Source organism: Myotis myotis, unplaced genomic scaffold (genome assembly GCF_014108235.1).
Source record: "Myotis myotis isolate mMyoMyo1 unplaced genomic scaffold, mMyoMyo1.p scaffold_m19_p_13, whole genome shotgun sequence".
Classification (NCBI taxonomy): domain Eukaryota; kingdom Metazoa; phylum Chordata; class Mammalia; order Chiroptera; family Vespertilionidae; genus Myotis; species Myotis myotis.
The window spans coordinates 22,272,712-22,295,852 of NW_023416317.1; the positions used below are offsets into that span (position 1 = coordinate 22,272,712).

General features: G+C 40.5%; 1 protein-coding gene across 3 annotated transcripts in view; it reads left to right on the forward strand.

Annotated features, from left to right (window-relative positions):
* Positions 1-23,141, forward strand: part of FANCD2 (FA complementation group D2) — a 75,684-nt gene that overhangs the window by 3,760 nt on the left and 48,783 nt on the right. For 2 of the 3 annotated variants that reach the window (XM_036332147.1, XM_036332148.1), the window contains exons 2-10: positions 185-279; positions 2,268-2,408; positions 4,673-4,740; positions 4,911-5,014; positions 5,405-5,465; positions 12,063-12,115; positions 18,332-18,410; positions 21,013-21,137; positions 22,461-22,548. In XM_036332147.1, the coding sequence (XP_036188040.1) occupies positions 216-279; positions 2,268-2,408; positions 4,673-4,740; positions 4,911-5,014; positions 5,405-5,465; positions 12,063-12,115; positions 18,332-18,410; positions 21,013-21,137; positions 22,461-22,548 (783 nt within the window). In that variant the 5' untranslated portion in view covers positions 185-215. Of the gene's footprint in view, positions 1-184; positions 280-2,267; positions 2,409-4,672; positions 4,741-4,910; positions 5,015-5,404; positions 5,466-12,062; positions 12,116-18,331; positions 18,411-21,012; positions 21,138-22,460; positions 22,549-23,141 lie in introns of those variants that run through there. The other variant, XR_004971500.1, reaches the window with a different exon arrangement.

Genomic DNA, 23,141 nt, shown 5'->3' on the forward strand with positions numbered 1-23,141 from the left:
AGCAAGAATGTATTGACCAGATAGGGGGGTTGAAATTTTCTCAACACCTGGATTTAGATAGCATTAGTGTAAACACTGGAACCACTTCAGTTTTGAATAGAGTGGTTTTCTTTGAGCTATAGCTTTAACCTCTCAATTTATATAGCTTTGAGAGGGTCACTTCTGTTCTCTGATTTTGCTGTAGAAAATAATTTAACTGCAGAAAATTGGTCAACATGGTTTCCAAAAGACGACTATCAAAATCTGAGGATAAAGAGACCCTGACAGAAAATGCCTCTGGTAAGTATCTACTCATTTGTTGCTTTATTTTCTATAGCAAATGTGTATAGCAGTATTTCATCTTTTCTTATGGCTGAATACGTTTCCCTTATACCACATCTTTATCCAATCATAATGGATTCTTGACTGTCAGAGAACTGTAGGTTGAATGGTGCTCCCATTTCTAATCTTCATTCCTTTCTACACAGCCATAAGAAAAGATAAGGTTCTGCATTTGTGACAACTTGAGTGAATTTTGAGAGTATGCTAAGTGAAATAAGTCATATTGAAAGCATACGAACCATATGATTTTAGTCATGTGGGTTATAAAACAGAAAGCAACAAATGAAACAAAACAAACAAAAACTCATAGACAACAGTATGGTGGCTATCAAAGGGGAAAATAAGGATAGGGATAGGTTGAAGAGGGTAGAAGGGGTCAAATATATGGTGACAGAAGGAAACTTCACTGGATGGTGAGTACACAATGCAATATACGGAGGATGTTTTATAGAATTGTACATTAGAAACTTATGTACTCTTATTAACCAGTCACCCCAATAAAATTAATAAAATGAAAAAACATGTGAGGCACTTAAAGAGATATGATGTTCCTATTTTCAAATGCTGGGAGTCATCAAGGCTTAATGGATAGAGCACACAGAATCTATATCAGGAGATTTGGGATTGAGTTTCTGCCTCTGATTCCATGTATGACTTTGGGCATGCCTACAGTCTCTTGAGTATCAGTCTCCACATGTATAAGAGGAGTTAGTATTATAGAGCTTACCTATTATACATTATCTAGGTGCTGGGATACAAAGATACAATATAATCCCAACCCTTAAACTTATGGTCTCATGCCTTAAAAAAGTTATGGCCTAGATAAATGCTCTGATAGTGATATATAAAGAAAGGCATCATATCAAAGAAAGCATACCAGAGGCAAAGAAATAGACTATGTGCATGTGAGAATGTGATTGACAGACGCCCAAGAGTTCCGACAAGAAGTTGGTAGTTTTTCCCATTTATTACACTCAACTACCCTATTACGGCGATTCTAACTTGTATCAGGGGAGAAGAGTAGGTATGTAATCATGTTTAACATCAAGAACCTATTTGTTTTGTTTGTTAATTATGTTTTATTACTTCTTATGGGTTGAAAGCTTTGGGATGGAACCAGTCTGGTCTTTGTATTCAAAGATATGATGCAGGAGAATCTGCCCCAGTCTTCTACCCATGCAGCTAGATAAAGATAATTGGTTCTCAAACTTTGGTGTGCATCAGGATTATTACCTAGAGAACTTATTAAAAATTCAGATTCTCAGGCCCAATTCCCAAAATTTTTATTTCATAAACTCTGGGATGTGATCAAAGAATATGCTTTTAATAAGGTTTCCAGTGGCCGGAACCGGTTTGGCTCGGTGGATGGAGTGTCGGCCTGCGGACTGAAGGGTCCCGGGTTTGATTCCGGTCGAGGGCATGTGCCTGGGTTGCGGGCACATCCCCAGTGGGGGATGTGCAGCAGGCAGCTGATCGATGTTTCTCTCTCATCGATGTTTCTAACTCTCTATCCTTCTCCCTTCCTCTCTGTAAAAAATCAATAAAATATATTAAAAAAAAAAAAAAAATAAGGTTTCCAGTGGTTCTAGAGTAATGGTTTGCAGACATCAGCTTGAGAGACCCTGACTGCTTTAGAATTTGGGTGGAAACATTTTCCATGGTTATTGTTAAAAATGACACATTTTGAATTATTCTAATGAAAACTCAGTAGATGAGAACAATTAATGTTTATTGATTATTCTGTTTGTTTGGAAGCCACTATTGGACCATTGTTAGAAATAAAATTTTACTATACTGTCAATTCTAATATAATTCTTCAGGAACCTATCAACTTTCCTCTTAGGGTTATTATTGTAGGGTTTACAGTTTTATCTTTGTTTTACTATTTGTCACATTCTTAATTTTTTTTCACAATCTTGAAAATTGTGTCTATTTTCTATTTTCAGATGCCAGAAAGCAACCACCCTCCAAAAAGACAAAGAAAACACATGTTTATTATGAAGTTGAAGAAAATGACAGTGCATTTATAAAGCTTCTTAAGACATCAGGAATTATTCTTAAAACAGGAGAGAGTCAGAATCAGCTAGGTGATATTTTAATCTAACTCTTTTCTCTGGGTTCTCACGGTTCATCTTGAGACAAAGATAAAATTGAAATTGCTTTTTAGAGAATATTATTATAGTCTTTGGTCCTGATAAATACATGTTAAGTAAAACTGCGCCAGCAGTACTTCTGACCCCCTGCCCCTTTTTTAGAAAACTGTTATATAATAGTATTGCTTTGTGTTTTCTTATGAAAAAAATAAATTAGCCAACACCGGTTTGGCTCAGTGGATAGAGCGTCGGCCTGCGGACCGAAGGGTCCAGGGTTCGATTCCGGTCAGGGGCATGTACCTTGGTTGTGGGCACATCCTCAGTGTGGGGTGTGCAGGAGGCAGCTGATCAATGTTTCTCTCTCATCGATGTTTCTTTTTTTTTTTTTTTATTAAATATATTTTATTGATTTTTTACAGAGAGGAAGGGAGAGAGATAGAGAGCCAGAAACATCGATGAGAGAGAAACATCGATCAGCTGCCTCCTGCACATCCCCCACTGGGGATATGCCCGCAACCCAGGTACATGCCCCCGACCGGAATCGAACCCGGGACCTTTCAGTCCGTAGGCCGACGCTCTATCCACTGAGCCAAACCGGTCTCGGCTCTCATCGATGTTTCTGACTCTATTCCTCTCCCTTCCTCTCTGTAAAAAATCAATAAAATATATTTAAAAAAATAAATAAATTAATACCCTTAGAACTATTAGATCTGTGTCAGAATAATTTTAGAAGAAAATTTATATACTATATAGTAAAAGGCTAATATGCACATTGACCATCAGTTGGACATCCTCCAAGGGCTCCTAGACTGCGAGAGGACACAGGCGAGTGCACGAATTTGCCTCTGATATCCATATAAGCATGTCAGGGCTTGCTTTTGGGGCATAGATTATTTCATCCTGCTGAGGTTACAGCATGTCATTTTTAGAACACTTAGTAGCTATCCTCTGTCAAAGCTGCCTTTGTTTTACTGTGGGTTTAGAAGATTTGGCTTTGAAATAGGTTGTAAATATCTTTTTCTTTTTTCTTTTTTTAAGGGAGAGGGAGAGAGAGAGAGAAACATCAATGATGAGAGAAAATCATTGATTGGCTGCCCCCTGCTTGCCCCATATTGGGGGTCAAGCCCACAACCCAGGCATGTGCCCTGAGCGGAAATTGAGCTGGGACCTCCTAGTTCATAGGTTGATGCTCAGCCACTGGCCCCTAGTAAAAACATATGCTTAGATGAAGATAATAAAAAGAGTGGTGGCTCTGGTGCCAGCAGTGGGTGTGAGCGGGCCATTGCTGGCAGCAGGTGCGAAAGGCGGCTGCCGGCCCTGATTGCCTCTGGGGAGTGGGAGCAGGAGCAGGAGGAGGTGAAGAAGCCCTGAGGGGCGATTGGGGCCGAAGCCACTGCTCGCACCCACTGACAGCACCGAGCAATTGGGAGGGTGCTGGGCACCAGCTGTGGGTATGAGTAGGGCCGGCGCCAGCAGCAGATGCAGGCTCTGGCAACAGGTGTGAGTGCCCAGCAGGACCCTGGTGTGCAGGAGCAAAGAATTTTCAGTAACCACCAAAGGCTTGCCCCCCTGACAGTGATCCGCACTCCGCCTTAGTCTGGCGCCCCTGCTCACTTGTTCCACCATCCTGTGGCCAATGCCCGCCATATTCTGCTCTCTGCCACCTGCTGCAGACGCCCACCATGTTATGCACACACCCCCTGGTGGTCAGCAGATGACATAGCGACTGGTTGGTTGGTTGTTCCACTGTTTGGTCTATTTGCATATTAGGGTTTTATATAGATAGATTGATTTTAGATAGGGAAGCATCAATCACTTGCCTCCCATATGCACCTTGACTGGGGATCTAACCTGCACACTTTTGGTGTATGGGAGAACACTCCAACCAACTGAGCCATCTGGTCAGGGCTAGGTTGTAAATATCTTTATTCATTTCATCGGATAGGAAACTTAGGTCTTGAGGAAAGTAAACTCTGGTAGGAGAGGTTAAAGACTCTGGTAGCCCTGGCCGGTTTGGCTCAGTGGATAGAGCGTTGGCCTGTGGACTCAAGGGTCCTGGGTTCGATTCCGGTCAAGGGCATGTGCCTTGGTTGCGGACACATCCGCAGTGTGGGGTGTGCAGGAGGCAGCTGATTGATGTTTCTCTCTCATCGATGTTTCTGACTCTCTATCCCTCTCCCTTCCTCTCTGTGAAAAATCAATAAAATATATATATAAAAAAATAAAGACTCTGGTGACCAGCTATTCTTTTATTGTAGCTGTGGATCAAATCGTTTTCCAAAGAAAGCTCTTTCAGACTCTGAGGAAACATCCTTCTTATCCCAAAGTATGTATTTTCTCCCTTGTACTTTTACTTTTGCTAGCAGTACTCTGGAATTGAAAATTTAAAGGCATTGGCATAAAGTTGAATGTGCTAGAATGATTTTTAGCTAACCCACAACAAATGTTACACTGAAAATCTTACTCTGTGTTTTTTTTTATTTCTATTTCATTAAGATAATAGAAGAATTTGTTAATGGTCTGGAGTCTTACATTGAGGATCAAGACATTTTCAGAAACTGTCTTTTGTCTTGTGAACGTCTGCAGAATGAGGAAGCCAGGTGTGGAGAGGAAGCATGGAACAGTGCTGAAATTTAGTCTGTTATACTAACTGGTGGGGGAGGGGGTGCAAAATGCAATTTTTTGGAATTTCACTTTTGATTTATCGTTCTCTTTTCCTCAGAGTTTTATCCTGACTTGTAAATTATTAAGTTTATAATTATGAGACTAAGAACCAGAGTGTTTTCTATAATGTTTCTCACTTGTTTTGATAAAATTTTAACTCTACTTTTCCCTGGCTTAAGAGCCATCTTCTGATGTTCTGAATTTCTTATCCACCAGATTAGTTTCTCCATAAAGGTTATATAATTAACCGATTTTGTGGAGAAAGAATAAGAAGCATATTAAAACAAGGAAAACAAAATAGAAAACAAATTTATTTATTTTTACAGCATGGGAACATCTTACTCTAAGAGCCTCATTAAATTGCTTCTGGGGATTGACATATTACAGGTGAGACTGTGCCATTTGTTTTTTTGTGAACATTGTTGGATGTGATCTGTGGTGTATGCCCAAGCATAAGCGGTTGGAGCACACAGGGTAGAGTAAGCTTAATGGGAGTGTTTGGGTTTGCAGCAGTTTACCATAGCCCTGTTGCTGAAATGCATCTGGTAGGGCAGTGTCTTTGTCTTTGGACTGAGCTGATTAACCCAATACATTTCAAAGTCTCATTTATTCCTTTGGCCTGTTTTCTATTTGGAAAAGTTTCATCCGGTGTGCCCTGAATACCCTTCTATATCTCTACCGTGTTCATATCTGTGTCATTCATCTCCCATTTAGCTATTAATTTGCTTGTTAAATTAATTTTGCCCTTTCCTCTCCTTTATTTATTTTATTTAATTTATTTTTTTCATCATGTGGTCTCTCTATTTTTTTTAAAAAAATAATCTTACTGTAATATTACATGCAATAAACATTAATATTTCAAGAATAAAAGGATTTTAAGTATAATAATATTACCAAAACTGTACTAACATAGTATGATATCACAAAAGTTGTAGGAAATACTAAAAATCTGCAAATAGCAGGATTACTTCTATTATATTCTAGAATATTTCCCCCCCCCCCCCCCGGCTCTATTTTTGTTCATCAGTTTATGTTGTTCATTATATTCCACAAATGAGTGAGACCATATAATGTTTCTCTTTCTCCGACTTGCTTATTTCGCTTAGCATGATGCTTTTAAAGTATTTTGTTGGATACAAGTATTGCTACTCCAGCTTTTTTTTCTTTTCCATTTCCATGGAAAAATTTTTTCCATCCCTTCACTTTCATCCTATGTGTGTCTTGTTTTGAGGTGGGTCTCTTGTAGAAGCATATAGTTGGGTCATGTTTTTGTATTCATTCATCTGCCCTACACCTTTTGATTGGAGCATTTAATCCATTTACATTTAGGGTAATTGAGAGGTACTTATTTATAGCCTTAATTCTGTGTGGCTAGGTTTCTCTCTCTGTTTCTTCTTCTCAGCAATCCCTTTAGCACTTCTTATAATGCTGGCTTGGTGGTAATGAACTCCTTTAGCCTTTTTTTATTGTCTGGGAAGTTCTTTATTTGACTATTTTGAATTATAGTCTTGCTGGATATAGTAATCTTTGTCTCAGATCCTTGCTTTCCATTATCTTGAGTACTTCATGCCATTCCCTTCTGGCCTGTAGAGTTTCTGATGCGAAATCAGGTGTCAGCCTTATGGGAACTCCTTTGTAGGTAACAGTTTTCTTTGCTCTTGCTGCCTTTAAGATTCTCTCCTTGTCTTTAATTTTTGGCATTTTAATTATGATGTGTCTGGGTGTGGGTCTGTTTGGGTTCTTCTTGTTTGGGTTTCTCTGTGCCTCCTGAACTTATGTGACTTTTTCCTTTACCAGGTTAGGGAAGTTTTCTACCATTATTTTTTCAAACACCTTCTCTATTCCTTTCTCCCTTTCTGCCTCTTCTGGCACACCTACTATTCTAATATTGTTAAGTTTCACATTTTCCTGTAGCTCCCTTAAGCTGTTCTCCTGTTTTTTAATTGTTTTTTCTTTTTGGGTCTCTGATTGAGTGATATTTTCAACTCTGTCTTCTAATTCACTGATTCAATCCTCAGCTTCCCCTAATCTGCTGTGTATTCCTTCCAGTGTGTTCTTTATTTGTATTATGTCATTTTTTATCTCACACTGTTCTTTTTTCATAGTTACTATATCTTTTTTCATACCGTTGAGCATTTTTAACATCATTACCCTGAACTCTGTTTCAGAAAAATTTCTTATCTCTGCTTCATTTACCTCCTCTTCTGGAGAATTTGCTAATTCTTTCATTTGGGGATTGTTTCTTTGTTTCCTCATTTTGGTTGTTTGGGTTTGTGACTATGTTTTAGGTAGATCTTCTATACCTCTCAATCTCTAGTGCAGGACAATTTCTGACTAATTGGATCAGGCAAAGACTCAAAACCTCCAGAGATGGCCTCTGTCTACAGCAGTGGTTCTCAACCTTCCTAATGCCGCGACCCTTTAATACAGTTCCTCATGTTGTGGTGACCTCCAATTTCATTGTTACAAATTGAACATAATTAAAGCATAGTGATTAATCACAAAAATGATATGTAATTATATGTGTGTTTTCCAATGGTCTTAGGCAACCCTTGTGAAAGGGTCGTTCGACCCCCACAGGTTGAGAACTGCTGGTCTACAGACTAATAGGATTTCAACTTGAATTGCCCCCAGGCAATTGTCCTCGGTTGTGGCAACAAGAGTTTTTTCAACAGGGTGGGGCAGTTGCTTATACCTGGAGACTAATTGTTACTTTTAGTCTCTTAAATGGCCTCAGGGCAAGGTGTTTTCCAATAGGATGTGTCTTCCCCCCAGGCAAGGGAAATGACTATGTGGGAAAGATGTCCTCTGTGTGAGGGAATGACTCAGCCCAGAAAACTTGAGGTGTCTGCCTTCTGAGCTCTATCCCCTGAGTCCCCAGTCCTGGGTTGTACTCTCACAGCTCCAGTCCACTTTACCCTTCCTTTGCCAGAGCACAGGGTGCATGGCTCCACAGGGAATTTTTGTGTGTTGGCCCTTTAAGAGGGTGCCCAAACTTTGAACTGCCACTCCCTGGCAGACAGCACCCCACTGCTTTTCACAGCTAGATGTTGTGTGGGTACCCTCCTCAGTTTTGTGCTCTCTGCTGGGGAGCCCAGCTTCAGGATTAGATCCCAGAGTTTTCAGTGGCACACACCCCCTCTCTCCCTCTCCCCCCCCCCCCCCCCCCCCGCTCCCCCCCCCCCCCCCCCCCCCACACAGCTGAGATATCTCTCTGGGACTTCAGTTGCCATCTATGCATCTATGGGTGCCTGGCCAGCCCTTTCGCTCATCTACCCCTCCTACCAGTCTCTATGTGGTCTCCACCTTTGGTCCTTGGGTATCAGGGTTCTCTCCTGTGAGTTTTCCATTGATTATTCAGGAAGCCTTTCTGTATTTCAGTTGTAATTCCAGCTTGTTCCTGGGAGCATGTCCATGCAGCATCCTCCTACTCTGCCGCCATTTTTAATCTCTATTATAAGCTTTTTAAAGGCAGGGATATTTTCTTTTTCACTATTGATCCCCAGAGCCTAGAACTGGGTGAGGACATAGAAAATGTTAAGTCAAGTTTTTACTGGATAAATATGTAAGTCCTCATCCTCTTGCATAATTTCAGGTCTTTATCTCTTGCTGGGTCATTATTCCCTTTATTGTTTAATTTATTGAGTAGATAATACATTGATATGGTTTAAACATCTCAAATTATAAAACCGTGTATACAATGAAAAGTCTCCCTCCTATCCCATCTTCCATCTTTTCTATTTTTCTTTCCCACTGTTATCTTTTCCTTTTCATTGGAAATCTTTCTTTTTTTAAATTTTTTATTGATTTGGGAAAGAGGAAGTGGGGGCGGGGGGAGAGAGAAAGAGAGAGAAACATCAAATTGTTGTTCCACTTTTTTATGCATTCACTGGTTGATTCTTGTATGTGCCCTGACCAAAGATTGAAACTGCAACCTTAGCGTATCAGAATGATGCTCTAACCAACTGAGCTATCCAGCTAGGGCTTCATTGGAAATCTTGACTATAATTTAGTTAGTTTAAATCTAAGAGCCAAGCCCTGCCGAAACCGGTTTGGCTCAGTGGATAGAGCGTCGGCCTGCGGACTGAAAGGTCCCGGGTTCGATTCCGGTCAAGGGCATGTACCTGGGTTGCGGGCATATCCCCAGTAGGAGATGTGCAGGAGGCAGCTGATCGATGTTTCTCTCTCATCGATGTTTCTAACTCTCTATCTCTCTCCCTTCCTCTCTGTAAAAAATCAATAAAAAATATATTTATTTTTTATTTTTTATTTTTTTTAATTAAATCTTTATTGTTCAGATTATTACATTTGTTCCTCTTTTTCCCCCCCATAACTCCCCTCCTCCCAGTTCCCGCCCCACCCTCCGCCCTCACTCCCCACACACTGTCCTCATCCATAGGTGCACGATTTTTGTCCAGTTTCTTCCCGCATCTCCCACACCCCTTTCCCCCCCAAGAATAGTCAGTCCATTCCCTTTCTATGTCCCTGATTCTATTATAATCAACAGTTCATTCTGTTCATCAGATTATTTATTCACTTGATTCTTAGATTCACTTGTTGATAGATGCATGTTTGTTGTTCATAATTTGTATCTTTACCTTTTTCTTCCTCTTCCTCTTCTTAAAGGATACCTTTCAGCATTTCATATAATCCTGGTTTGGTGGTGATGAACTCCTTTAGCTTTTCCTTATCTGTGAAGCTCTTTATCTGACCTTCAATTCTGAATGATAGCTTTGCTGGATAAAGTAATCTTGGTTGTAGGTTCTTGGTATTCATCACTTTGAATATTTCTTGCCACTCCCTTCTGGCCTGCAAAGTTTCTGTTGAGAAATCAGCTGACAGTCGTATGGGTATTCCCTTGTAGGTAACTGAGTTTCTTTCTCTTGCTGTTTTTAAGATTCTCTCTTTATCTTTTGCTCTTGGCATTTTAATTATGATGTGTCTTGGTGTGGTCCTCTTTGGATTCCTTTTGTTTGGGGTTCTCCGTGCTTCTTGGACCTGTAAGTCTATTTCTTTCACCAGGTGGGGGAAGTTTTCTGTCATTATTTCTTCAAATAGGTTTTCAATATCTTGCTCTCTCTCATCTTCTGGCACCCCTATAATTCTGATGTTGGTACGCTTGAAGCTGTCCCAGAGGCTCCTTACACTATCCTCGCATTTTCGGATTCTTTTTTCATTTTGCTTTTCCGGTTGGGTGTTTTTTGCTTCCTCGCATTTCAAATCATTGACTTGATTCTTGCGCTCCTCTGGTCTGCTGTCGGGAGTCTGTATAATATTCGTTATTTCAGTCTGTGTATGCTTAATTTCTAGTTGGTTCCCCAATATAAGATCGAGGGTCTCATTAGTTTTCTTGTAGATCTCATTAAGTTTATCGGCGGCTTCTAAACAGTTCTTGAGAGACCTTAAAAGTGTGGTTCTGAACTCTGTATCTTCCATTGACAATTTTGTCCTGTTTCTTTGTCTCCGCATTTTGTTATGCTTCCTTGGTGCACCCCCTAGTGGTCTTTGTTCGAAGTCTTATAGTTAAACCTTGATTGTTGTAGCTAATTCCAGGGAGGGTTTGACCTCCAGGCCAAGTGGCTATGAGAATCAGCTGTGTCAGCAAGTGAGAGAACTTCTGTCCTCTAGGGAGGTGCTAATCTAGCCTTTGCCTGAGGCTATCGGCAAATGCCTCTGTGCAGGGCTTGGGCGGGGCGGGGCGGGTCGCACAGGATCAACAGGGTGGGCTGGAGAGAGCAGTTATGGTGGCTCTCAGTCCTGTCCCCAGGGGCTCTGCCTCTCTGAGTCCCAGCACCCGCTGCAAAGCTCGGAGAGAAAGCTGCACTCGCTCTGACCGAAGTCAGACAGTCCCGCTTCTCCCGTTTGAGTCTGGGTCGCTAAAGACTCACCCGGATCTGGAGCTCAGAGCCTGCGACTCCCTCCCGATTGAAAACACCAACCGCGCCCTCCGCCGCCAGCCCGCTCTGCGCACTCCGCACCTCAGAATTTGACTTCAGCACTGTGCCTCCTCTGAGTGTCCGTATGCGTTTCTCTTTCCTCCTAGTTGTAGGACTTCCACTCAGCCAGCGTTCCTGTGGTTCTGGGTGATGTCCCTTCCGTCTTTTAGTTTCACTTTTGAAGTAGTTGTTCAAAGCAGCAAACTCCGGCGTTAACCTATGCCGCCATCTTGGTTCTCAAAAATATATTTAAAAAAAAAAAAAAGAGCCAAGCCCTGTTGTTTCTCTGAAAAGAAACCTTGCAACCTATTTGATAATCTTTAAAGTCTTCATTTCATGGGTTCATCATACGTAATGAATTTTTCTTTTAAATCCTCACCCGAGGATATGTTTTTATTGATTTTAGAGAGATAAAGATTGATCCATTGCCTCTCCTTCCATATGTGCCCTGACTGGGGACCAAGCCTGCAACCTTTAGGTGTGTGGACAACAGCTCCAAGCAACTGAACCACCTGGCCAGGGCTGATCTTTTTTATTACCTGATTATTTTAATATTGTTTTGATAGATATTTTGCAGTGTTTCAGAAGATAAATTATTGATAAGTCTTTGTGTTCCAACAGCTTATATTCAAAATACAGGCAATATTCATGTGGACATTCTAATAATAAGAGGATTTTAGCCCTATCGGGTTTGACTCAGAAGAAGGGAGCATCAGCCTGTGGACCAAAAGATCCCAGGTTCAATTCTGGTCAAGGGCAAGTACGTTGGTTTTAGGCTCTGCCCCGGCCCATGCAGGAGGCAACCAATCAGTGTGTTTCTCTCACATCGATGTTTCTCCCACTTTTCCTAAAAACCAATGGAAAAATATCCTCGGTGAGCGGGTGAGGATTATAAGTAAATAAATAAATATAAATAAAGTGCCCATTTAAAAAAAAATAGGATTTCATTATAGCAGGGGTTCTTCCTCCAAGAGAATTATGACTAATTATAATTTCTGTTGTGTATTTCAAGACCATTCCCTAACTCCCTGTGTCTTTTTTTTTCCAGCCTGCCATTATCAAAACCTTATTTGAAAAGTTGCCAGAATTTCTTTTTGAAAGGTAAGTGGAGTTATTCTGGAATGCTTAAATTACCCTAGTGTACTTAAATTTCTCTCTGAAAAGATTACTCTGAAATATCATTGATTTCTTTGAAGGTCATATTTATCTTGATGCCGTATTCTTAAATAACTACTAAGATTTATTGGGTTGTCTTTCTTTGAAATTTCACCTACTTAGTCTGGGCAGGTACCACAAAGTGGTTGAAGCATTGTCCTGTGCACCAAAGGGTCTCGGGTTCAGTTCCCAGTCAGGGCACAAACCAGGTTTTGGGTTCAGTCCACAGTAGGCAACTGATCAGTGGTTCTCTCTCACATCAGTGTTTCTCTCGATCCTCCCTTACTGTCTCTCTAGAATCAATGAAAAACATATCCTTGCATGAGGATTGTTTTTAAAATCAGTAAAAAAAATTTCCACCTATTTATTTGACTAATAGTGCCAGAAAAATACACAATAAACTGGTAATAGTAGTTATCTCCAAGGAAGGGAGCCAATTGGCTGGAGTCAGATATTCCCTGAATAGTATTCTTTACCTTTTTCAATTTTATAGTGTACATTTAAAAAAATTTTTTTTTTTACTTAGAAAAATGAGCAGCCTAATAGAAAAGTAGATAAAGGTCATGAACATACAGTTCATAAAGAAGAAACATAAGAGCATCAGACCTTTTTTAAAATGTTCAATTTCTTTAATGAAAGACACAAATTTAAAACAGTAAATACACTTTCCTTTCTCAAAGGATCTTCCCTATTGAGTATAATTCACAGGCAAGCTCAGACATTGCTGATGAACATATCAATTGGTTCAGTCATTCTGAAGGATAGTAGATTGTATGTATCAAAACCTTAGATTTTACACACCCTTTCATGATCAAACGTGTCTTCTAGTTTACCTTAAAATAAAACTTGTGAATGAAAGTAGTAATAAGATTTAGTGTTTAAAGTAACAAGAAATTATAAATAACTGAGATGTTCAACTATAAGAGATTGGTTAAGTAAATTAGGTACATCCACACAGAATATCATGTGGACATTAAAAAATTATAAAGAGGACTATTTAATACTGTGCATTAATTAGCAAAATGTCAGGTTACAAATCAGTATTTATAGTTCAGCCTAGTATTTTTTTAAATATGTCTACTGATTTTAGAGAGAGGAAGGGAGAGGGAGAGAGAAACATCAATAGGTTGCCTCCCACCCCCAACCCTCACTGGGGATTGAACTCGAAACCTGGGCATATATCCTGACAGGTAATTGAACCAGCAACCTTTCAATGCATGGGACAATGCTCAACCAACTGAGCCACATCAGCCAGGGATGTTTTTTGTTCTTGTTTTTTTCTTAGATACATCCACACATACACAAACATAGAAACATAATACATAAGCATATCAATAGTGGGCATATCTGGGATGACAGGATTATATGTCATTTTTATTTTCTCCTTCATATGTGTTTTTTCAGGGATTTATATCTTCTATATATATAAAAGGCTAATATGCTAAGTGCCCATCCGGATAATGACATCACATAGCAACACCCAGCTTCCTCTCCCTAGCGACTAGCCTCCTTGCAGTTGCTTCGGCCCAGGAACATGATTTGCTTTATAGCCAGGTGGAAACATTTTACATTTTAACCAAATGTCTATGAAGCATTTTCCCATGCCTTATCTCATTTGATCCTCACAGAAGTCCTGGAGTAGGTAGATAGGAGACTTGGTGGAATCCTATTTTCTTTTCATGAGCCAGAAAACGAAGATTTAGAAAACTCAGAAACTTCATCTGACTGAAAAGAAGTAAGAAATGGTGGACCTTGAAAATGACTTCACGTTTTCTTACTGCGCAGAATATAGTCAAACACTGCTGCAGTTAAATATTTTACCCTTTGTTCTCCCTGCGTGATCTACAATAATAATCTGCTTTGTATTGATATTTACAGTGGGGCCTTGACTTACGAGTTTAATTCATTCCGTGACGGAGCTCGTAACTCAAATTACTTGTATGTCAAATCAAAAAGTGAACCAGTGAGACACGTGATGCTGGGCTGATGTTGTGGCGTTCACTGTGACATTCGCTGCGCCAACTAGCAGTGGGGTATCTGAAGCTGGCTCGTAACCCGAATTTTAGCTCGCAACTCAAAGCAAAAAATCGGCCGAGAGATGGCTCGTATCTCAAAAAACTCGTTAGTCAGGACACTCGTAAGTCAAGGCCCCACTGTACTGCTGTGTACATGACAATTACCTGAAGAGACGTCGGGGTGCTTCACTGGGCTGGATAAAGTTTAGCTAAATCAGAAAGCAGGTCTAATTAAGCAAGTTTGTTCCACATCTATAAAAGGTTAAGTTGACTTGCACATGCACAATATATATAAAGCTCTTACTGGCGCCAATTGCATACATGTTTTCAATCTGTTATTGTTGATTGTGAACTTGATAGACACTTCTATTATAGAGAAAGGACGAATAGCAATATTAAAATAATTCTTCTCATTAATTTCCTTTCAATGTGCACAGATTTGTGCACTGGGCCAGTAGTCTAATCTAATAAAAGAGAAACATGTAAATCGACCGTACCTCTGCTAAACCCACCAGCCACGCCCACTAGCCAATCAGGAGCAAATATGCAAATTAACCCAACTAAGATGGCGGCAGCCATGGAGCTGGAGCGTTGCCCCTGGCAATGGAGGAAGCCAAGTTTCCAGCCTGCCCTCCCGGCCCTGAGCTCCGCTGAAGGCTACAAAGTTTCAATTATAGAAGATAAATAAATCCCAGATACCTGCTTCCAGCCTGCCACCGTGGCCAGCCTGAAAACGGCCATCAGCCCTCACCCAGGCTGGCCAGGCACCCCAGTGGGATCCCCCACCCTGAAGGGGCTGTGACCAGCCTGAAAACAGCCCACAGCCCCTCAACCAGGCTGGCCAAACCCCCATGGGGTGAGGGTCCCCACTGGGGGGCTTGACCAGCCTGCAAACAGCCGTCAACCCCTCACCCAGGCTGGCCTGGCACCCCAGTGGGGACCCCCCACCCTAATCCAGGACACTCTTCAGGGCAAACCAACCGGCCCCCACCCGTGCACCAGGCCTCTATTCTATGTAATAAAAGGGTAATATGCAAATTGACCCTAACAGCAGAATGACTGGGAATCACTGGTCACTCTGACACACACTGACCACCAGGGGGCAGACGCTCAATGCAGGAGCTGCCCCCTGGTGGTCAGTGCGCTCCCAGAGGGGGAGCTCTGCTCAGCCACAAGCCAGGCTGATGGTTGCCAGCATAGTGGTCGTGGCGGGAGCCTCTCCGGCCTCTTCAGCAGCGCTAAGGATGTCTGACTGCAGCTTAGGCCTGCTCCCTGCTGGCAAGTGGACATCCCCTGAGGGCTCCCAGGCTGCCAGAGGGATGTCTGACTGCCAGCTGAGGCCTGATCCTCCAGGGAGCGGGCCTAAGCCAGCAGGTGGACATCCCCCGAGGGGTCCCAGACTGCGAGAGGGCAGAGGCCGGGCTGAGAGACGCCCCCCAAGTGCACAAATTTTTGTGCACCGGGCCTCTAGTATATAATAAAGGGCTAATATGCAAATCGACTAAATGGTGTAATGACCAGTAGGCTGCCGGTAGCAGGCCTAAGCTGTCATTCGGGTATCCCCTGAGGGCTTCCTGGACTGCAAGAGGGCACAGGCCAGGCTGAGGGACTACCCCCCCCCCCCAACCCCAGTGCACGATTTTTGTGATCAGGCCTCTAGTATAATGATAATAAGCTTGAAGGCTTACACTTAAAAATTCATGCTTTGCCTGGATGGCTCACATTAGATCAGTGGTTCTCAACCTGTGGGTTGCGACTCCTTTGGGGCTTGAACGACCCTTTCACAGGGGTCTCCTAAGACCTTCGGAAAACATACATAATTACACATTGTTTTTGTGATTAATCACTATGCTTTAATTATGTTCAATTTGTAACAATGAAATTGGGGGTCACCATAACATGAGGAACTGTATTAAAGGACCGCAGCATTAGGAAGGTTGAGAACCACTGCATTAGATGCTTTATGTCCTGCCTAAGTCTTTTTCAGCAGTTAAATTTGACTGTAATAAACAAAGACTGAGAATGCTGTTCAGAAAATGAACTGAAGGTGTTCCAAAACTTTAGATATAGTAAGTAGCTTGGGAGGAAGGTAGAGACTGTTGTTTTGGGGGAACTAATAACTGAGCCAACATTTTTCATCCATAAATGGTTTTCACTACTTACACAAACAATCTAATTTGACCCGCCATGTTTTTATAGCAGTATATTCTTACCTTTTTCGTTACTCACCACATTGATGTAGTTTTAACCTTTTGAAAATACTCGTCTTACTCAATTTGTTAAAGTTTATTACCTTTATTTTTTTAATTTTTATTGTTTACACTAGAGGCCTGGTGCATGAAATTTGTGCCCTACACTCTCTCCACTCTGGGACCCCTCGGGGGATATCCGACTGCCAGAGTCAGACATCCCTCTCACAATCCTGGACTGCTGGCTCCTAACCACTTGCCAGCCTGCCTGCCTGATTGCCCCCTAACCACTCTCCTGCTGGCCTGATTGATGTCTACTTGCTCCCCTGATAGCCATCTTGTGACAGTGTGGGGGGTGGCCATCTTGTGATGTGAGGGTCAATTTGCATATTACCTCTTTATTATATAGGATTATTTTAAGGCCTCAGTGGTTGAGCATTGACCTATGAACCAGTAGGTCGCCGTTCAATTCTGCACATGTCCAGGTTGTGGGTTCAATCCCCAGTAGGGGGGCATGCAGGATACAGCCAATCAATGATTCTCTTTCATCATTGATGTTTCTGTCTCTCTCCCTCTCCCTCTCTAAAATCAATAAAAAATACATAAACATTTTTTAAAAAACAAGAAAATAAACAAATGGGGTTACATAAAATAAAAAGCTTCTGCACAGCAAAAGAAACCAACAAAACAACAAGAAAGCCCACTGTATGGGAGAACATATTTGCCAATGTTATCTCCGATAAGGGTTTAATCTCCAACATTTACAGGGAACTCAGACAACTCAACAAAAGGAAAATAAACAATCCAATCAAAAAATGGGCAAAGGACCTAAATAGAATCTTTTCGAAAGAGGACACTCAGAAAGCCAAGAAACACATGAAAATATGCTCATAGTCACTAATCACCTGAGAGATGCAAATCAAAACAATAATGAGGTACCACCTCACACCTGTCAGAATGGCTATCATGAACAAATCAACAAACGACAAGTGCTGGAGAGGATGCGGAGAAAAAGGAACCCTCCTTCACTGCTGGTGGGAATTCAGACTGCTGCAGCCATTGTGGAAAACAGTATGGGTTTCCTCAAAAATTTAAAAATGGAGCTGCCATTTGACCCAGTAATACCACTTCTAGAAATATATCCCAAGAAAACAGAAACACCAATCAGAGAGGATATATGCACCCCTATTTTCATAGCAGCATAATTTACAGTAGCCAAGATTTGGAAACAGCCTAAACGCCCATCAACAGATGAGTGGATTAGAAAACTATGGTACATCTACGCAATGGAATACTATGCTGCTATAAAAAAGAAGGAGTTCTTACCATTTGCAGCAGAACTGGAGAGCATTATGCTAAGTGAAATAAGCCAGGAAGTGAAAAACACCACATGATCTCACTCATCTATGGATAATAACATAAACTGATGAACAAAAAGATAGATACAGAGGCAGAGAAGCATTGAACAGACTGTCAAATTGCAGTGGGAAGTCTGGGGAGTATTGGGGGGCGGGAGGTAAGAGATCAACTGAAGGACTTGTATGTATGCATGTAAGCATAACCAGTGGACACAAGACACTTGGGAGGTGGGGTGAGGTCATGTGCCGGGGGGTAGGGAAGGCAGGGGGAAGGTCAGTGGGGGAAAAAAAGGAGACACATGTACTACTATCTGTAATACTTTAAATAATAAAATTTTAAAAAAACGAGAGACCCTTCTGTCTCTGTAAGCCTTTCCAGATATAGCCATGATTAACATGGTTAGTGCCTCTTCTTCCTGACATCTTTCTCAAGGTATATAAGCATATATCATGGTTTTTTTGTATCACATGTGTGTCTGTCACAGTGCACAAAGCATAGTAAGTGTTAAGTAAATGTTAATTGAATTGAATGGCTGAAATGCTCACTGTTGTATAAGTCAGAAAGGTCAAGTTCCTTGTCTTCTCATCCTAACATTTCAGCATGAACAGTGACGGAATCAACATGCCTCGACTCATCATCAGTCAACTGAAATGGCTTGACAGAGTTGTGGATGGCAAGGTAGCCTTTTGGACTTTTTCTGTCTTAGATTTAGAGTGTGTGTTTTTCATACTTAACCAAACTTTTGGAATTTGCAGTGTTTTCTTTTCTTCCCTTTCTAAATAGAAAAATTTACATTTTTAAATTCATCCATTAACTTTTTCCAGCTTTGATATTTTTTGGTAGTTCACCCTTTACGTTTTCAAAAAGAAAGAAAGAAAAGAAATTTACTTATGATGGCTAGGTATCATTTATTAAATTAAATATTTGGAAAGAAATTTAATTTTTCAAAGCACATAAATTACTGTGTTTTAATTCTCAAAAGCGATGGGATCCCAGACCACTGCACTTCACTGCAAATGTTTTAATTTGATTACATACAGTTGTCTTCACTTATCTGCAGTTTTGCTTTTTTTTTTTTAAATATATTTTATTGATTTTTTACAGAGAGGAAGGGAGAGAGATAGTTAGAAACATTGATGAGAGAGAAATATCAATCAGCTGCCTTCTGCACACCTCCTGCTGGGGATGTGCCCACAACCAAGGTACATGTCCTTGACTGGAATCCAACCTGGGACCTTTCAGTCTGCAGGCCAACGCTCTATCCACTGAGCCAAACCAGTCAGGGCAAGTTTTGCTTTTTTAAAAAATAATTTTTTTAATGATTTTAGAAAGATGGAAACATTGATGAGAGGGAAATACCAGCTAGACCACGTAATTTTTTTAATAATTGACTTCAGAGAGAGGAGGGAAAGGGAGAGATAGAAATATCAATGATAAGAGAGAATCATTATTCGGCTGCCTCCACACCACCACTGGGGATCAAGCCCATAACCCAGGCGTGTGCCCTGACTGGGAATTGAACCACGACCTCCTGATTCAAAGGTCGACACTCAACCACTTAGCCACCCGGCCAAGCATATAACTTTTAAAATTATAGTCTCTTACTGTGCCTAATTTATAAATTAAATTTTATCATAGGTATGTATGTACTAGGAAAATCATTGTATACATAGGGTTTGTTACTATCCATGGTTTTAGGCATCCACCAGAGATGAGGGGGGATTATATTAAAATGGAAATTTTCAGGAAGTTTTGTAGTTATGTTATTTGTTATCAAGCACCTTGATAAAGGTGAATCTTGTTTGTTTTTTCCTTACGAAAATTTATCTTCCATTTTATTGAATTTTAAAAATTTAGATTAAAAATACAGAAAGTAAATTTTGCATGTATCATGTGATCTTTAGATATGCATGAAGAGATCATAAATAAAATCACAAAGTGAAAAGTGGTTGAATTAAGACCATAAAAAGTAGAAATTTCTGTCACAAGTATATCTCATGAATTAAACATGACAAATGAGAAAAATATTGACTGATTCTGAAATAAAAAAAAAAAAAGGAAAAATCTAAAAATGGTCAGTTGAAAACTAGGCTAAGATTATAAAAGGTTATTCCCAAGAAAGCTAATACAAATGTTTAATAAGAGTAAGAAAAAAATTTTCAACATCATTAATAATTGATCAAATGAATTTGAATTAATATGATTGTACTTTTAAAAAACTCAGTATTGAATTTATTGGGGTGACTACATAAAAGCCTAAGCAACCATTCGACCTTTCGACATAATGTGCACTGACCACCAGGGGGCAGATGCTCAATGCCTAGGCATGGAAACATGGAACAGACTGATAAATTGGGGGGGGGGGGGGGGAGATTAACTAAACATCTTATATGCATACTAGAACTGGCCCAGTGCACGGATTTGTGCACTGATGGGGTCCCTCAGCCTGGCCTGCAGGGATCGGGCTGAAACCAGCAGTCCAACATCCCTCAAGGGGTCTCGGATTGTGAGAGGCCGCAGGCCAGGCCAAGGGACCCCATTGGTGCACAAATCTGTACACTGGGCCACTAGTGGTTAATAAAATTATATAGGTTTCAGGTGTACAGTTCTCTAATACATCATCTGTATATTGTATTGTGTGTTCATCACCCCGTCGAGTCTCCTTCCATCTCCATTTATCTCCCTATATCCTCTTTACCCCCCTTAACCCCCCCTTTCCCTCTGATAATCACCATACTGTTGTCTGTGTCTCTGAGGGTTTTTTGGTTTGTTTTTTGTTTTTGTTCTTGTTTTTTTGTTTAATTTCTTCAACTTTTTCATCCAGAAGTTGAATTTATTTTGAGCATAGTGCTTAAGGCCCATTTCTTTTCAACAGTCTTAAAATCATTCTGTTAATTTTTGTCAGATATTCCAAGGCTTAATCTTTACTTGGAAGAACATGGCTTAGGGAGTTTCACCTGGGCTGGAATTTGGGGTCTGTCATTTACTGTGTATAATTGAGCAACACATAGCCCCACATTTTAAAAATGGAAATTATTGTGAAGATTAAATGAAATAAAATATATAACAAACCAGTTAGATAAACCATCCACCCTACTTTTTTTCCTATTTACCACCCCTTGTATGAAAATTTCTGGGTCATTCATCTCTGAAATTTAGCTTCGAGCTTGAATGTGTGTGTAGTTGTCACAAAATAATTCCAGCTGTACATTTCATGAGTAGGAACTTTTTCTCTATTCCTGGTAATATGCTCCAATTCTAATAGTATCCTCCACTGTAGGATCTCACCACCAAGATCATGCAGCTGATCAGTATTGCTCCAGTGCACCTTCAGCATGACTTTATCACCAGCCTACCTGAGATCCTAGGGGATTCTCAGCATGCAGATGTGGGGAAAGAACTCAGGTGGGTGAGCACCTTGTTGCCGTTCTCAGCAAGGCTCCACTCTGGGAGTCTTATCACTGCAGTGTGAAAACAGTAGTAATGTGTTCTTTTTTGTATAAAAGAGGATACCTGCCTACAGTAAGTAGGGTGCGGGATTTGACTTGTTTTTCTAATTTGTATATATTTAGTAGACCTATCTACTTTCTTTTAAAGGTCTACTTATTGTGAATATGCAATCTGGCTTAAGATTAGTTATATAAATTTTGTCTATGGAGATTTTAACATGTTCCCTTTGTTTCCTTAGCATTTCCTCCACCCCAGGGGTTCTCAGTCATGAGTACATATCCAAATCATTTGTGAAGCTTATTAAACATCTACATTCTTTGGTTCCTAATTGATTCATTCTAAAACACATTGCTGTATCTGATCCTTTGCCAAGACTCAGTACTTATTATCATTTATGTGAAAAATAGTAATTGTGCTAGGGCAGTAATTAAGAGGAGAACAGTATCCTTATGTAATAGTGTTTCTAGTTTGTGTGTTTTTTAAATATATTTTTATTGATTTCAGAGAGGGAAAAGGAGAGACAGAGAGAACTATCAATGATCAGCTGCCTCTTGCACAACCCCCATTGGGGATCAAGCCTGTAACCTGGGCATGTGCCCTTGACAGGAATCAAACCTGGGACCCTTCAGTCCACAGGCCGACTCTGTCCACTGAGCTAAATGAGCTAGGACTAGTGTTTCTGTTTTAATGCAACTTCACTTATCCTGGAAGTAGTCGTTTTTAAAAATTTGGTTTGTAATACTTCTTTTTCTCTAGCTGTCTGCAAAGCTACCTCCAAAAATGTTCAGGGATTTCTTGTCTTTGTGCTTTTGGGCAGGATGTTCCCTCTGGGTATAGCACTATACCGTCCACTTTGCTGCTTAATTCCAGCTTGTTCTTTTGGGTAGCCTTCTCTTAGACTCTGTCACTGTCCTTCTCTACCTTTTGTTCCTGTAGCACCCTGCACATATGTCTATCATATTTATCACATGCCATTATAATTGTAGATTTTCTTTTTCCTTTTCTCAGGAAGGATATGTACCAAACTCAATAGTGGGTTTCCTTTGTTTTGGGTAGTGGGAATGCTGAGGGAGGACATCTTGTTTCTACTCTGTTGTTTGAATTTTTTATAATGAACACGTATTTTTTTAATCAGAACAATTTTTAATGAAACATGCTATGAACAAACTTAATGGGAAGTAAGAATATCCTTTCTTCCCATACTCTAGTGATTTTCCCAAGTTGTTATCTGCCCAGCTCTGTTAAAAGTTGCACAACTTTTTTCCCCACCATTCACAGTGACCTTCTAACAGAGAATACTTCACTTACTGTACCCATCCTGGATGTCCTTTCCAGCCTCCGACTTGACCTGCAGCTCCTGTCTAAGGTAGGGAAGATTCTGCTCTCTCACCTTCCACAGCCAGTGTCAGTTAGTCATTGCCTGGGAGCAATCTATGTAATGGCAATTTCCTTTTGAAACAATATTGAATGACATTTGATCTCTTGTTTTTTTCAATGAATTTCATGTGTCGTACTCTGAGAGGTTCACTCCTATGTTTTAAGCAGTAAGTTTTAGTGGTAATCTATGTTGCTTGAATATTTACAAACTGCTCTCCATAGAAATAACAGTTTTTTATACTTTCCTCTAGACCAGTGGTTCTCAACCTTCTGGCCCTTTAAATACAGTTCCTCATGTTGTGACCCAACCATAAAATTATTTTTGTTGCTACTTCATAATTGTAATGTTGCTACTGTTATGAATCGTAATGTAAATATCTGATATGCTGGATGGTCTTAGGCGACCCCTGTGAAAGGGTCATTCGACCGCCAAAGGGGTCGCGACCCACAGGTTGAGAACCGCTGCTCTAGACGGTGGAAAAATCGGGCTTCAAAATATAACATAGCACACATTTATCACAAGGAACTGTGGTGTTAACAATTGAAAGCTTATAATTTGGAACAAAATAAAACATGGTATCT